The sequence below is a fragment of the Corvus hawaiiensis genome, chromosome 2 (genome assembly GCF_020740725.1).
Source record: "Corvus hawaiiensis isolate bCorHaw1 chromosome 2, bCorHaw1.pri.cur, whole genome shotgun sequence".
Classification (NCBI taxonomy): domain Eukaryota; kingdom Metazoa; phylum Chordata; class Aves; order Passeriformes; family Corvidae; genus Corvus; species Corvus hawaiiensis.
This window is the reverse complement of record NC_063214.1, coordinates 92,257,812-92,271,799: the sequence shown is the minus strand read 5'-3', so window position 1 is coordinate 92,271,799 and position 13,988 is coordinate 92,257,812. Positions and strand designations below refer to the sequence as shown.

The window sequence follows — 13,988 nt, the reverse complement described above, 5'->3', positions numbered from 1 at the left end:
TAATATATTACACTTAACTCTGTGCTGGGACATTCTTGAATTTGGGACTTTGCTGTTGCAATTCATGACTTACGGGTTTGGGAAGAAGGTTATCATTGGCTTTGGAGTTGTGGGCATGCAGACTAAACTGTACATTAATGTAATTGGTCTGGCATGCTTCTGCCTCATGAGGCCAAAGGTACAGCACAAAAGCGAGGGTGCAAAGTTAGCTGCATCATCTGTAGCAGCTCTTCTGGGTAGCATACAACTTCCCTCACAGTGTTTCTCCTGAGTAATGGTGGGTATAGTGATTAGCTGTGCTTAGCAGTGATGACAGTCCAGCTTTAAATAACATACGGAGCTTCCTAGCTGAGGACTTACTGAGCCTGAAATAAAACTGCTTAGAATCTAAAGCATTTTGTTCAGCACACTGCAAGATCTGTGTTCTTAAGCCTGGGCTTTTGGACAGCAAAATACAGAGGCCGGAAAGAAATGAGTTCAATCTTAAAATTACGTCTTCCTAAAAATTGGTGGCACAGGCTCCAAGTGGAGGATGGTGGTGCCCTGAGCTCCTCATCCTCACCACAGTCTATTTCAAGAGTTCCTAAGGCCATACACTACTGTCTGCCAGTGTTGATCCCTTGGTCCCCCAGGGGAAATGGGTGTTACATTTGCCTGCAGAGTACTGTTCACAAGTGCCTGCCTTGTAAGTGCAGTGGAAGGGTGCTTGGTTGCACAAGTAGATTTCTGGAGGAAGAGCCATCTTTTATTGCATTCTCTGTGCGCTAAAAGCTCTTGCATGTTTTCTCTGGGGTCTTTGATCACTTCAGGAAGATGCCGGTGATGTAAATGCAAGGAAGAAAAGCCATAATATTCAGAAAGTATGTATACTTTTTAAAGTCCAGCTGTTAATCCAGTTAAGGTAGACTGATGATTTAGAAAACATGGGTTTGCTGATTGCAGGTATGTGGTCATGTTCATTGCCCTCCATAATCAGGTTTGGGAAGCTGACCCTGGTTTCCATCTTTGCTGTGAAATGAAGTTTTATTTTAATGTCTTGAATGTCTTTATTACTTCTGCTAATTATTTTATCTAAACTGCCCCTTTCTCTTTGCCACCCCCTTTTCCCCTACCAAACATTCTGTGCCTCCATTTTCTGTGCGTGGACTTGTCATGCTTACATGAAGTTTGGAGGAGAAAAGCTAATTTGCTATTCAGTTATTTACTAGAACTTGCTAATTTCTCACTGAAATGAAGATACATGCTTCATATTATTTTTCAAGCTTATTAAAAGGCTTTCAGTACTGGATTGTTCAGAACTAAATGCATAATGTAGCAAAACAAGCCAAATTTCTTTCTCTTTCCAGGGCAGAAGTTTCTTTAAAATGTGAGAGAAGTTTCTGCTGAAATACTGTGCAGGCTGACTCTTAAAAGCAAGACTGAAAGGTGTTTGTGATGACACTGTTTCAGTTCTGCTCATGCCTTCAAGGAAATGTGCTTAGTATTGAGATATGTGCGAATAAGATGCGATTTTCTACAAAGAATTGTTAGCTAAGGAGAATTAGAGAGTTCTAGCAACTTTAAGCTTGTTCTTTCTGTTCTGAGTTCCTGGAAGAAATGGCAGTGTAGTTTATTACAGTAAAACTTCTATCATCATCTGCGCTCAGTTGGGCAAATTCTCGTAATTGCTCTAACTGCCTTCCTGGCACAAGGAAATTTTGTGGAGCCCTGTTGTCCTACCAACCTTCCAAACTCAACAGAATAGTTTTTTTAAAAGCTTGAATACTTGGGCATATCTGGAAAAGTAATTTTGGGTGTTAGCTTCTGCATAAGTAAAAGCACAGTGTAACAAACATGCAGATGAGCACAAAGGTGAGAGGAAAATTATTGATTTTGGAGAAATCCAAGTTGACAACCACACTCAGAATAGGCAATATTTGGTGGTCCAAAGGAGGGTCCAGGAGGCAAAGACCCAAACATGTGTCTGTTCTGGGCCCTGTATGGGCCAGGGTTTGTCTGGTACAGTGAGATTATGGCTGGGGGGAAGGGAGATGCTTGGGAAGACTTCCAGGACTTGTGTCTTGGAGGAAGTCTCTGTGTCCCAGCTGCCTGGAGCTGCAGATCCTGGGAGCCTCAGTACTGCATCCCTGATGCTGACAAGGACATAAATTTTGCTGTGCAGCTGTGGATTCCCAGGAGGAGTTGGATTCACAAAATGCCATCTGCTGGTGTTGTGGAAACAGTAAAATTTTCTACACTTTTCTTTTTTAATTTGGCCTGAAATAATAAGTCATTTCATAAAAGAAATCTTTTTTCCCCCTGCTCTTTATCTCCAGAAGAGAGAATGAGTGCCTTATTTTAAAACAAACTTTTGACTACTATTGTGCAGTTTTTTCTTTTGGGATTGTTTCTTCGGGTTTGTTTTTTGGGTTGGTTTTTTTTTTTTAATTGCAAATACTGTAGAGTCAAAATGTTACAGAGTTGAAAGGGACCTTTCATGGTCCTGCCATGGGCCAGGACACTTTCCGCTAGACCACTGGGTTGGGGGGCTCGAGGCATTGTCCAGCCTGGCCTTGAACACTGGCATCCTTGTATACTGGCATCTAGCAGTATTCACAAACTCTGTACACCCTCAAGGCCTCTCTTGCCACCTTCTGTGACTAATTATTTTCATCACAGCATTTACTGTGGCATGGAACAATTCGATATCATGGCGCTTACAAGAAACACTGTAGTTATTTAGGCTGCAGCTGGATATTCACTTTTTCGTCCCACTTCCACGTGCACCCTGAATTGGAGTCAGCCAGCTGATGCCTCAGTTCCACTGACAAAGAATGAGGTTTCAGTCCATCTAGCTTTGCCCTGATGAGATGTGGACCCTCCTGGGACAGTCCTGCTGATAGCAGGAGGCTGGGAATTAGGAATGCATTGGTTGGGTGTAGAGCCAGTAAGATTTCAGGCTGCACTGCTTGCTCTGTGAGGGAGGTGAGCCTGAATGGAGGTGGCTGGGCACCACTCTAGCTATGGCATCTAGTCTAGATACTTCATCTCCTTGTAGAAGACCTGTTACAGTATGGCCTCATAAATGCTGTTCTCTTTAGCAAAGCTGTTTGGTTTGTTGGGGTTTTTTATCCTTTCTCTCAGTTAACTAAACATTCCTTGCCAGTTACTCATTAAGATGGGCCGGCCACACCTTATGCTTTCTGACTGAGTCTCAGTGAAGGAGAGGTATGAGCCCTGAGTACATGTAGCTTTTTCTGGCTTGCCTCCATGTTGGTTTATTTTCTTTTCATATTGTGAGACCCTTTGGACTGTGCTTCAGGAGGATCTGCAGCCTTTGCCACAGTGTTGTGCTCTGCGATGGCTTTTTTTTGCTTAAAACGTTTGCACTGAAGACAAGTTCCTGAAAAGGAGCTGATGAAGCTGTTCTCTCTCTGGGTTTGTTGGATGTACGAACCATTCTGAAGAGTGCTGGAAAGCATCAGTGTGGTTAAAATGTGCAGTAGTGAACAGAAGCAGCAAGCTGACTTGCTTTGCCCCCTAATCTCATACTGCTTCCTTTCCCTATGGTGCCAGAAATACCTCCCCACCCCACACCCTGCTTTCTGTTGAGGTACCTAACTTCTTGCTGCTTCTACCTCCCTCTGCATACCCTGAACCTGGATACCCTAGAGCAGACAAAGATGGAAATACAAAGTATGCATTACTTACTGTTCAAATGCAGCTAAACTAAATAGTTTCATATTTGAGCATCTGCTAAAAGAAAAAAAACTTGCTTGGAGATCTTAGATTAATTGCTTTCGATTTTATTTAACTTGCCGTCTTTTAAAAAACTATTAGGTAGAAATGTGGGTCACTCCATGCAGCAGTCTGCACGTGTAGTAGTTAAAAAAACCCCTCAACAAACCATGACAAAACCACACAAGCAAAAAACAGCACAGAACCCCAGCACCTTATTAACATGTGAGCTTTTTTAGAGCTCTTTAAGTGTAGTCTCTAGCTGTCACTGTCTGAGACCAGTGGGGAAGCATCAGCCCGGATCTGTTGTTCTGCAGTTAGTATATCTGTCGTCAGTCCACACTACAGCCAAAAAAGGCAACACTCCTTGCTGCTTCTTTCCTTCTCATCCAGTGTCCTGGCACTCAAGTTTGCGTGGCTGTACAGTGAACTAGCCAAGGGGAAACCGATCCTCTTAAACCTTTCTATTTATTTGTTGCTATTTGATGAGATTGATAGCTGGACTGAAATTCTCACAGAGTCAGAATTTACTTGTGAGAATATTACAGTGAAATTCTGCAGCTTTAGTAAAACTCACAGAGAAGGCTAAGAAGATACCAATAAGAGAAGATGTTCTGGACACAAGGGGAGGATGTTCTTCTTGTGGGACATTGAGAGTGTACAAGGAAGAACTTGTGGATAATATGTAGCAACTATACTTTTACTTGTATAGCTGATTGTTTACTGCCTGAATGGTCATTGTTAGACAGCCTTGTCATTGTTTGCTAAGCAGCCAATCTTACATTAGGCCACAGCCATTGTGAACAGGTATAAGAATAGCAGTAGAGAAAATAAAAAATCTTTCTACCTTTTTTGACTATGGATTATGACTAGTGTGGCTTTTATGTCCTCCTCAACAACAGCCACAGCTATTGAATTAACTTTCAGGCAATTGATTCTTTGCTCTGGTTCCCAGTGCAAGCACATGAGCCTGGTTTGCCGCACAAGCAGGAGCATCAGCCCAAGGGGGGGGAGGTGTGAGGGGGATGTGGTGTTGGGCCATCCCTCCTGGTAGGTGCTTGAATTTAATAAGTGGTGGCACCTGCAGCAGTTGTACTCACTCTGTGTCCATGCAGATGTGTTTGTACCTGGGCTGTGTATGGGCAATGTGTTCTTACCGAGGGCATGTTTAGGATGCTGGTGCTGAAGTGAGATCCAAACAGTGAAGCCAAATCAGGCTGAAGAGAGCAGGAGAGGTATGGAGACAGGAGCCCTGTGTGTGAACATGCATAAGGTGACACTTGGTGGAAAAGCCTTGGGAGAGCTAGTTTGGATGTGAAGTTAAAATTTGCAGAAATGTGATACTGTGTCTCAGCACACCTTAGAGCTTGTGTAAAGTTTATTACCAGTTCTGACAGTTTTAACCAGCTCACATTTGGGAAAGGATTACTGCACTTAGCTGCAAGCAGCCACCTTCCAGCCTTCCGGAGGCCTCTCCCAGTACATGAAGGTCAACAGTGACCAAGAGTAAATCTCTCATAAATCTCATCACCTAAAATAACATAACTGTTCTAGTGAACAAAAGCAGAGCATTATTTGGGACTTAGTGTGTGTTTTGCAAGGATGCTGCCGCAGCCTGCTGCAGTGTCCTTGCTGAGCTGGGGAAGTTGTGGCAGGGAGGTGGAGAATTGACTGGACCATTAGGGGCATGAGGTGGTGCCTAATGGCTTGAGACGTGCTGGGCGGATGGCTGCCAGTGGTGTTGCCCAGGTGTTGGTAATGGGGTTGACACCGTTCAGCACCTTATTAACACCTTCCATCACAGGGAAGAGCATGCTGTCAGCAAGTTTGTCTGTGGCACAAGACTGGGAGAGGAAGAAGTGATTCATGTGCTGGGGGGCAGGGCTGCCATTCAAACCAACAACCTGGGGCATGGGCTGACCAGCCTTGCCTACTTTTGCAAAGGCAGGTGCAGCTGGGACACAACAACCCTGTGCAACAGGATGGGCTGGACTAGACAGCAGATCTGCGAAGAGAGCTGGGGGTCTTGGTGGACAGGCTGAACATGGATCAGCCAGTTTTTCTGTGGTTCTGTGAAATTAAAATGTGTTCCAGAGACCTTAGGAAAGGACAGAATAATAATGTCTGGGAAGTTCATAATCTGTGTGAACTGAATGATTCATGAATTTGTGGAGGCAAGGTGTATGATCATGAGAGGTTTGCTTGCCTTCGGGAAGGCAAGCGGATATGAAGTGCAAAGGCTGCGTGCATTTTTGTTATTTAATGGCTTCCAGGAACACTTTAGCTGAAGTCCTGCATTGGTGATTTCTTCCTCCACGCTGAGGGTAGAAACACTTGCAGCTTTTTTCTTTTTGCTTTCTAAAGTGTCATGTAAGCAAGATGAGGAGAAGAGCAGTGGCATCCTCTTTGTGAATATGAAATATGTCCTGCTAGATAAAACACAGAGATTGCTTCAGGGTGAGAAGAATATATTTTAAGCAGGAAAGAATGAAGGAATTGCCTCTTTTTCCATTACAGGAGAGTATAAATGTAATGGGTGTGAAGTAGTGATTTTTTTGGTTATGGTGGCTGCATATGAGGTTACTATATTAACATGTCCTGGTACTTCTTTTAATGAAGTTCCTTGCAACTGTTTTTGTTTTCCAGCTCCTTGCAAGTGTTCATTAATAGCACAGCGGGCAGAACTCTGTACGTTGATGAAAAACTACCAGCAAGCTCTTCACGACGCGGACATCCTCTGCCGAAACAAGCCCCACTGGCCTGCGGTACGGTGCTTGCCTCTTGTAAAGACCAAAATGAAAACTGCTTCTTCTCAGGGCTTCTCTCTGTGCTGGGGACGGTGCTGCTGGGGCTGTTGTTGGAAGAACATCGGGGCATTAACAGGGCCAAAAATGTCTAAGTTCTTCAAAGAACAAGTCTGGAAGGTCCTCAGAATCTGTCCAGCTGGTGGGATTTTGGTGGTGGGCTGCTGGTGATGTGGTTTTGTTCATGCTGGTGCCTTTTATCTGTTACAGTTTGTGCTGCAGCTTGGCAGCAGAATCAGTTCATAAGGCTCTGGCAGCCCAGGATGGCCCTGCAGGTCTCTCTGGGATGATGTGTCCCATGGAAATGGGTGGCTTTGACAGCCTGCTGGCCAGTGTGTTTTTTTGAGGAGCAACCCAGACTCTATTTCAGGATTATTTTCTTTCCCTCTTTAATCCTAAAATATCGTATCTGTGATGTCTACCTGTGTCATGGTGTTTCATAGAGGGGTTGCAATTTTTTTCATAACCAAAGGAGGTGCTACAAGGAGCAGTGGGCAGTTTGAAGCAAGTATCAGGATTGATGTTAGGAGAGAGAAATGGAAGAAACACATGGTGCCCATCATTACCACTGGTTGCCTGAAGCTAGACTGGGTGTCCAACAGTTCACCCCACTTAGGATTACACCTGCAGTCAGTCCTTCTCCTATCAGTAGCAAAACTGCAACACAGGTTTGAGCAGATAAAGCCTCTGCGTGCTTTCTGGGGAGAGCATAGCATGGGGAATTGTGGAAGGATTTTAGGCAGAGACTAAGGAGACTAAGGAGGTGTTGCATAAATGCCTTGACCTTCTGCCTCAGCAAGCAGGGCTGTGCATCTAGTGCTCCATTCCCAGTTAGGGATGATGCAGGGCAAGCAGAGAGGTGCTGTCTGCAACACCGAGTCTCTGACAAGTTAGGGAATTGTCTCTGAAGGCTATCTGTCTTGTCACTCATTAAAACCTTTCATGTTGGAAGGCAGTTAATAATCTTCCCCTGCATCCAGTTTGCTTCTCTATCTCGGATAATTTCTCATGAAGTCAGGAATCCCACCTCGGGTGACGCCGGCTGGGTTTCTGTGCAGAGGGAGAAAAATGAATTACGCACGTTCAGATGTTTTCTTGAAATGTCTTCTGTTTGCCTGAATCCATGGAAATGTGATATGTGTCAGTCGTAGGCGGACAAAGGTTTCATTAATCACATCTCTGAAGAACATTAATTGAAAATGAAATTTGTCATCATGGCGTAACCAGCAGTGTCTCAGACGTACTTCACTTGTGCTTTCATGTTTGTGAGGACATCAACATAAGCTGTGCTGACCCAGAATCCATGTTCCCCAGGAGTTCTGGGCATCTGCTTTGTTTTGTGTATTGCAGCATCTCATCCAGTGGCAGAGATTAGCTCAAACATTTGCTGTGTAGTTAAAAAAAACAAACCCAACATAAAATTAGACTTAATTCTGGGAGTAGCTCCTAGGATGCAAGTGTTCACCTAAGTGGTATCTTTTGGCATATTGATAACAGATGTAATAGCTTGCTGAGTTACTGGTGAAACTCCTTGATATGCTGTAGTTATTGGAGCTGTAGATAAGTTGGTTTCTTTTCAGTTGCTATGAAAACCAGGTCCTTAGACTCTGTAAGGCAGGGAGTGTTTTCCAGTTGTGTTTTTATATGGAGGGTAGACAGTGGTGCCCTCCTGCCTGCTGCACATGGTCCTGCTTGGATCTCCCTTTCAAGTTTCAGGTTTGATGCTTGGCAGGGGTATGTGAAAATAGGAAAGGGAAGGTGGCAGCAGTAGTCTCTGAAGTACAGGGTTCTCTAGTCCCTAGGCCTAAGTCCTGGTGTTGGATCTTCAGGTACTTTGTCTGTGGACAGCCCAGCTCAGTCCTCTCTTGCAGGTCGGATAAGGACATTGCTCTTACAGCTCTGAAGGACGAGTCCAAACAAGCTTGTAGGCTTCCCAGTGCAGTGAAGTAATGCTGACACTGATGGCATGTGTGTAAAAGGTTTTATGGAGGCTGTGCAAGCATCCAGGTAAGAAGGTCAGGGTCAGGCCTCACGCTATCTCTCTTCTTACCTCATTGAGGAAAAGAAAAATGTATCTCGCCTGGAGAGAATCGAAGTGTACTGAGATTTCTTGTACAGGTCACCAAATGGTAATTTTGTTAATTAACCTGGCCTATGCAGTGCCTGCTACTTGCTTTTGGCATGAGCCTTCTTCTTCCAATTCCAGTGGAATGGTAAAGATCTTAACAGGTCTCAGCTTGGACAGCAGTATTGAAAGAATGAGGGAGTTAGCTGCTCAGGAAGATTATGTGATACCAGATCTTTCATCATTATTACGAAGGACGAAAAGTGGATCTGCTTATCTAGCCAGTCTCTTAGATGAATGAAGCTGTACTTTCAGTACAGGCTAGAGGTGTTCTCTTGGGTCAGAGGTGGTGCTTGTAGAGCACACTTCTGTCTAATAAGCAAGAGGGAAATGTTTAAATGCACTCTTAAGTTTCTTTTCATTGTGAAGGAGCTAATTTCCATAGTCAGATTAGAACTGTAGTTTGATATCTGCAGGAAAGTTCAGAGGCGAGGTGTTCCTCTCTTGCTACTAGTAACAAGTAAAATAGGATTTATTCCCAAGCTGGCTACCCGTACCTGTTGGCTGTGGATGTGTGAGTCCAGAACATGGGAGAGGTAGGGTGGGTTAAAATGCTTCAGGTTAAGCATTGGTAACTTGCCCTAAATTCATTATGTTTTTGGGCCAAATAAAACAGGTGAAAAATTGTCTCTGTAGATAATTTTACTATCCTAGTAAGACACCCAGGAGAAGTGACTATCCTGAACTCTCTGAGCTGCCACTTCCAGGCTGCCTTGTCCCACTGCCTTTTCTGTGCAGCTGCATTACTTTTTAAGTTTGTCCTGGTATGTGAAACTGTTCTCTGATGTATCCAAGCACAGTGGGATGTGTAGTAGACTTTGTCCCTGGGGAGACAAATACCCCTCTTCATTCCCAGCTCTTCTCTCAGGAAATGAGCAATGCCTTTGGCAAGGGATAATGCAGCAGAGGGCTCCTGGGTAATCTTTTTGCACCAGAAGGGACTGAATTTCTTTCAGTCACATGTATCAAAGAGGTTGTTACCCAAAAAGCATCTTGTTCTTCACCTGCAGAATGCTGTGAACTTCCAGGTTTGTTTTCTGGTGTCTTGCTGCCACTTCAGAAATGATCTCTAGATTTGTACATTTCCTTTGTGTGAACAGGGCCATTATGTGAAAGCAAAAGCTCTTTCTGGATTGGAAAGGACTGAGGAAGCATTGAAGGAGTTTCTTTATTGTGTTGCCTTAAATCCTGAATGGAGCTCAATGAAGAAAGAAGCCCAAAAGGTATAAAATGTATTTACTGGCTACTTGGCCATTGTGCTGCTTTTAATCCCACAGCCAAGTAAAATTAATGGTATTTCAGGTGATAGTAAACACCCAAAGGATAGTTTTGATTCAGTAGATGCTCCAATAACCCTTTTTAGCATTATGCTATGTGAGGCACCTCTTGGGTTTAGTTGATGCCTCAACCAGAGGGATTATATATTTGTGAATTCCACTGTGTAGGCTTGAGGTTGCTAATTTTAGTACCCATCAGAAAGTTACTTTCATGTGGGAAGTGGCAGAGGACTGAGAAGAGGAGACTGTGTGCTGCCCTGTCCTGGAAAAATCCTGCAGTCTTCGTAGCATTTTGTCCCTTATGGGAAGTTAGACACATTAAGTGCTAACAGCCCATCATCAGGTTCTCTGTGACCATCCATACGGGCAGCTTTTTATAAAAATGAAACGAGGATTTGGCAAGATGCTTGGTGGGGACTGGTGAGAGGGGCAACAGACTCTACACAGCTTTAAGCTAGGGGTTAAATCTGCTTGAGGATGGAGGAGATGGGTGAAGAGCACAAGGAGTGTTTAAACACATCTCTGTTAACTGGTTTTGATGGAAGACCATGGTCTAAAGACTTCTGGAGGCAGGGTCTGAGTGTCAAAATGGAGATGGGTAGGTCAGGAGAACGATGCAACAGACTGCTGCCCTGGATGCTCTTGGGGAGCAGAAGCCTTTGGTAAGGGAGGAGGGCACCAGAAGAGCACCTTGGAATGTGACTGTGGTGGGGACTGCCATTCAGGTTTCCCATGGGCACTGGGGAATGCAGGATGTCCTGGATGTTGCAAGCTTCTTTGCATCTAGAAACTGTGAAGTTTGTGTATCTGTGTTCACACGAACATAAATATCTATGTTGTAATTATTACTTTTTCTTTTTTTTTTTCTCTCCTAATTAACTAGATAATGTGTGAGATGTTTTTCCCAGCCTTTGAAAATGTGCATGATAGTCTAACAGCACCTTTCTCTAGTCGAACATCCCATACAAGATTGAAACCTGCGTTTCTGAGTAGCATAAACACACAGTCAGCTGTGGAAGATAACTCTGTTGCTGGGTCCTCAAAGGTAAAGCAAAAAGTGTTCAACATAAAAATACCAAAAGTAGCACATGGATCTTTCTGATCTGTGTGACATTGTCTGCACCCATGTAGGCACTTACTTTCATGGTAAGCCTGTTCTTTCCATTGCTGTTGGATCTCTTATTGGGATGTACTTCCTCAGAAGAATAAGAGAGCGAACCTTTTTGTTCAGAAAACAATGTGATGCCTTCACGTGGGGGTCAGTTGTAGTTGTGGGTTTTTCCACTGAAGATCTGGTATGACAGGAACATAATTTCTAGAGACAGGCACTGTAGGGAGAGCTTCATGCAACTGGGAAGTGACCTTTGATACAGACCTTTCTTCATTGCTAGGCTCATTGTGGGAACATTGATCTATTGCTGATAAAACTAATAGGTAAAAGCAGAACAAAATTGTCTCATGCTGTATGTAACTGTTCTTATTTTTTTAGGATACTATGTTCAGGTTAACAAAAACCCCGTCCCAAGAATCCGATGTATTCAGAAGCACTGATTCTTCTGTTACGCATCATGTTCTGGATCTCTACTTTGAAGACAACAAGAAGTCTTTGGGAGCTATTCTCTCCAGTTTACCTGAGGTTGGCTTAAAAAGAAAGCTGTCCAGTGACATGAGGGATTTGCAGAGCTTGGATGTCTCCAATAAGATTCTTAAAAAAGGTTTGTGTTGTGGCTTAGAAAAGTGATTTCTCTTTCACATACTGAAAAACTGTAAACTTTTTTACTCCTCCCTTTTTATAGGTGTCAATAAAACATTCCCTACAGGAATTGGCATAATATTTTGTACTCTGGTGTGTCTGTTTCTGCTCTAACAACCTATTTACCTTATTCCAGAGCAGTTTAAGTTCATTGAATGAAAACTGTGTTTTTCTTTCTCAGACGGGCCATTTCCACTGTAACGTGTGTGTAATCCACTCACAGTTTAGTCTTCGAGTTGCTAGTGCCACAGTTTCCATTTTCTGGATCTCAGCTATAGTTGAACTTCATTGTCTTTCTATATGATTGAAAGATGAAGTAAGCCTGGAAACTAATCTTTAACTGGCATTAGAAACGGTCACATGCAACTTAACATGAAATTTTCCAAGCAAACAAAGAAGCCTTTTAAAGGGTAACAAGCCCCTGCCCCCAAGTTTTCTGTTACTTGATAGCTGTGCTTACAATTTGTATGCTTCTCAAGCTTCTAACAAAGACCTCCAGAGTGGCTTTACTACTCAGGGCTAAAAATGCTGAAGGCAATACTTCACTGAGTCGTGTAATTATTGGTTAACATAGACTTTGAAAATGCTGCTGTACTGGTGTGAATTTTTCCCCTTAAATTAAAAAAAAAACCCCACATCTTGACGAGTTTGACTTCTGCCTCAAAATGTTACAGGTCTGCAAGTACAGCTGTCTGCTCTGCAAAAGATCAATAGATGGCCAGTTTCTGATCACGTTGCTGTGGAGGAAAAAACCCTGTACTTGCCTGTGAACTGCAGACTCAGTAAATAGATTGTGAAATCTGACCCACCTGTATCTTCACAGGGAAGGCCAGAGATCGTGTTTTACCCATAAGCACTAATTTCTGGTCTGTGCTAGGTCCCAGTGCCATGTTACTATTTGCGGAATTAACACAGCCAGGTTCTTGCAATTACTAAATGCCAACATGTGAGATGTAGGTTAAAGATAGCATTGTTTTTCTTTGTAGGCCACGCACCACCTATCCTGTCTGTGCTTCAGAGAAGCCAGATGCTGAGCATAAATTACTCTTTAAAAAGCATCCTAGTGTTTTAACTTAACATAAAAAGCTGAGCTTTTTAATGGTCAAGAATTTGGTTAATAAAAAACATGTGGAGGCAGCAGTCATGACTCTGTTGCAACTCATCACAAAGATGCAAATTGTAAAAGAAATTGCAGAATTTGCTTGTGTAAATGTCAACAGAAGCTGGAGCTGATAGCTTTTGAGCCTAAATAATGCTGCTGTGAATTTTGAAGTGCATACCCTTAAACTGAGTTTAATCCAGAGATAAAAACCACTCCCAAAAATCAATCTGGGCAGAATTTTAAGTGAAGTGTTTAGCCTCTGTTTGCAGATTGCTGAGCTAGTAAAAGCAGTGTTAGCTAATGCAACTCCAGTAGTCCTTTAACTTTAAGCTGTCTGAAATTTGGGATTTCTACAACAGCCTAGTCTAGAAAAATGTAGGCTTTTTTATATTTGTAAGAAAAATTACCCCTGCTGAGAAATCTATAATAAACAGTGATGAAATATTTTGACTGTGTGTAAACAAATTAAATTCTGGACTTAATGTACTTGAAAACATCTGGTCTGGCTGATGTGGGGGTGGTGGTGGGAAAGCAATAGCAGAATCTTTTAAAAACTAGTCTAGAAAAACCCACAACACAATCATTTTTGGAGAAGCAAATAATGGGTATTCGGCTCTAAAGTGTATTCTCTGGCCACAGACATCATCCTCTGCTCTCCAAAAGATCTCCTGCCAAAAAATCTAAAACTTAGATGGGAAATATGTTTGTTTGAAACAAAACTTCAGAAAAGAAAATACATAAATCAGGTTTTTTGTGAAAAAATCAACAGTGTAAAGAACATTGGAAAGTGCAGTAATGCTTACATATTTACTGTAATAATCTTCTTGACTACTTAGATGGAGATGTTTTACCTGAAAACACCACTGACACTTCAAGTGAAATACCAACAACTCTGGTGGATGCGTCAGACTTTGAGTGTTCCCTCTGCATGAGGTATGACTGTGTTGACCTGGCATTAACATAACAAAGCCTCTCTAGCTTCTGAAAAAAGTTTTCATGGTGTAAGAAGAGAAGCCTGCCAGAGAATGTCTAAATCATTACTCTGTTCCTTTTTGCTGAACCTTACATCTGGTGAATCTTTACAGATGTGGTTTTCTCCATTATGTATGCTGTTCTCCATTGTTTACCACTTCTAAAAATGAAAACCTTTTTTGTATCCTTAGATAACACTGTCACCTGTGCTTTATACAAAAGCAGGAAAGAAAGAAAC

General features: G+C 42.7%; 1 protein-coding gene across 3 annotated transcripts in view; it reads left to right on the top strand.

Annotated features, from left to right (window-relative positions):
- Window positions 1–13,988, top strand: part of LONRF2 (LON peptidase N-terminal domain and ring finger 2) — a 35,355-nt gene that overhangs the window by 9,382 nt on the left and 11,985 nt on the right. For all 3 annotated transcript variants that reach the window (XR_007207836.1, XM_048325674.1, XM_048325665.1), the window contains exons 2-6: window positions 6,364–6,482; window positions 9,747–9,869; window positions 10,807–10,968; window positions 11,413–11,638; window positions 13,615–13,711. Coding sequence is in view for 2 of the 3 variants with exons in the window: in XM_048325674.1 (XP_048181631.1) it covers window positions 6,364–6,482; window positions 9,747–9,869; window positions 10,807–10,968; window positions 11,413–11,638; window positions 13,615–13,711 (727 nt within the window). In the remaining variant the exon portion in view is untranslated. The remainder of the gene's footprint in view (window positions 1–6,363; window positions 6,483–9,746; window positions 9,870–10,806; window positions 10,969–11,412; window positions 11,639–13,614; window positions 13,712–13,988) is intronic.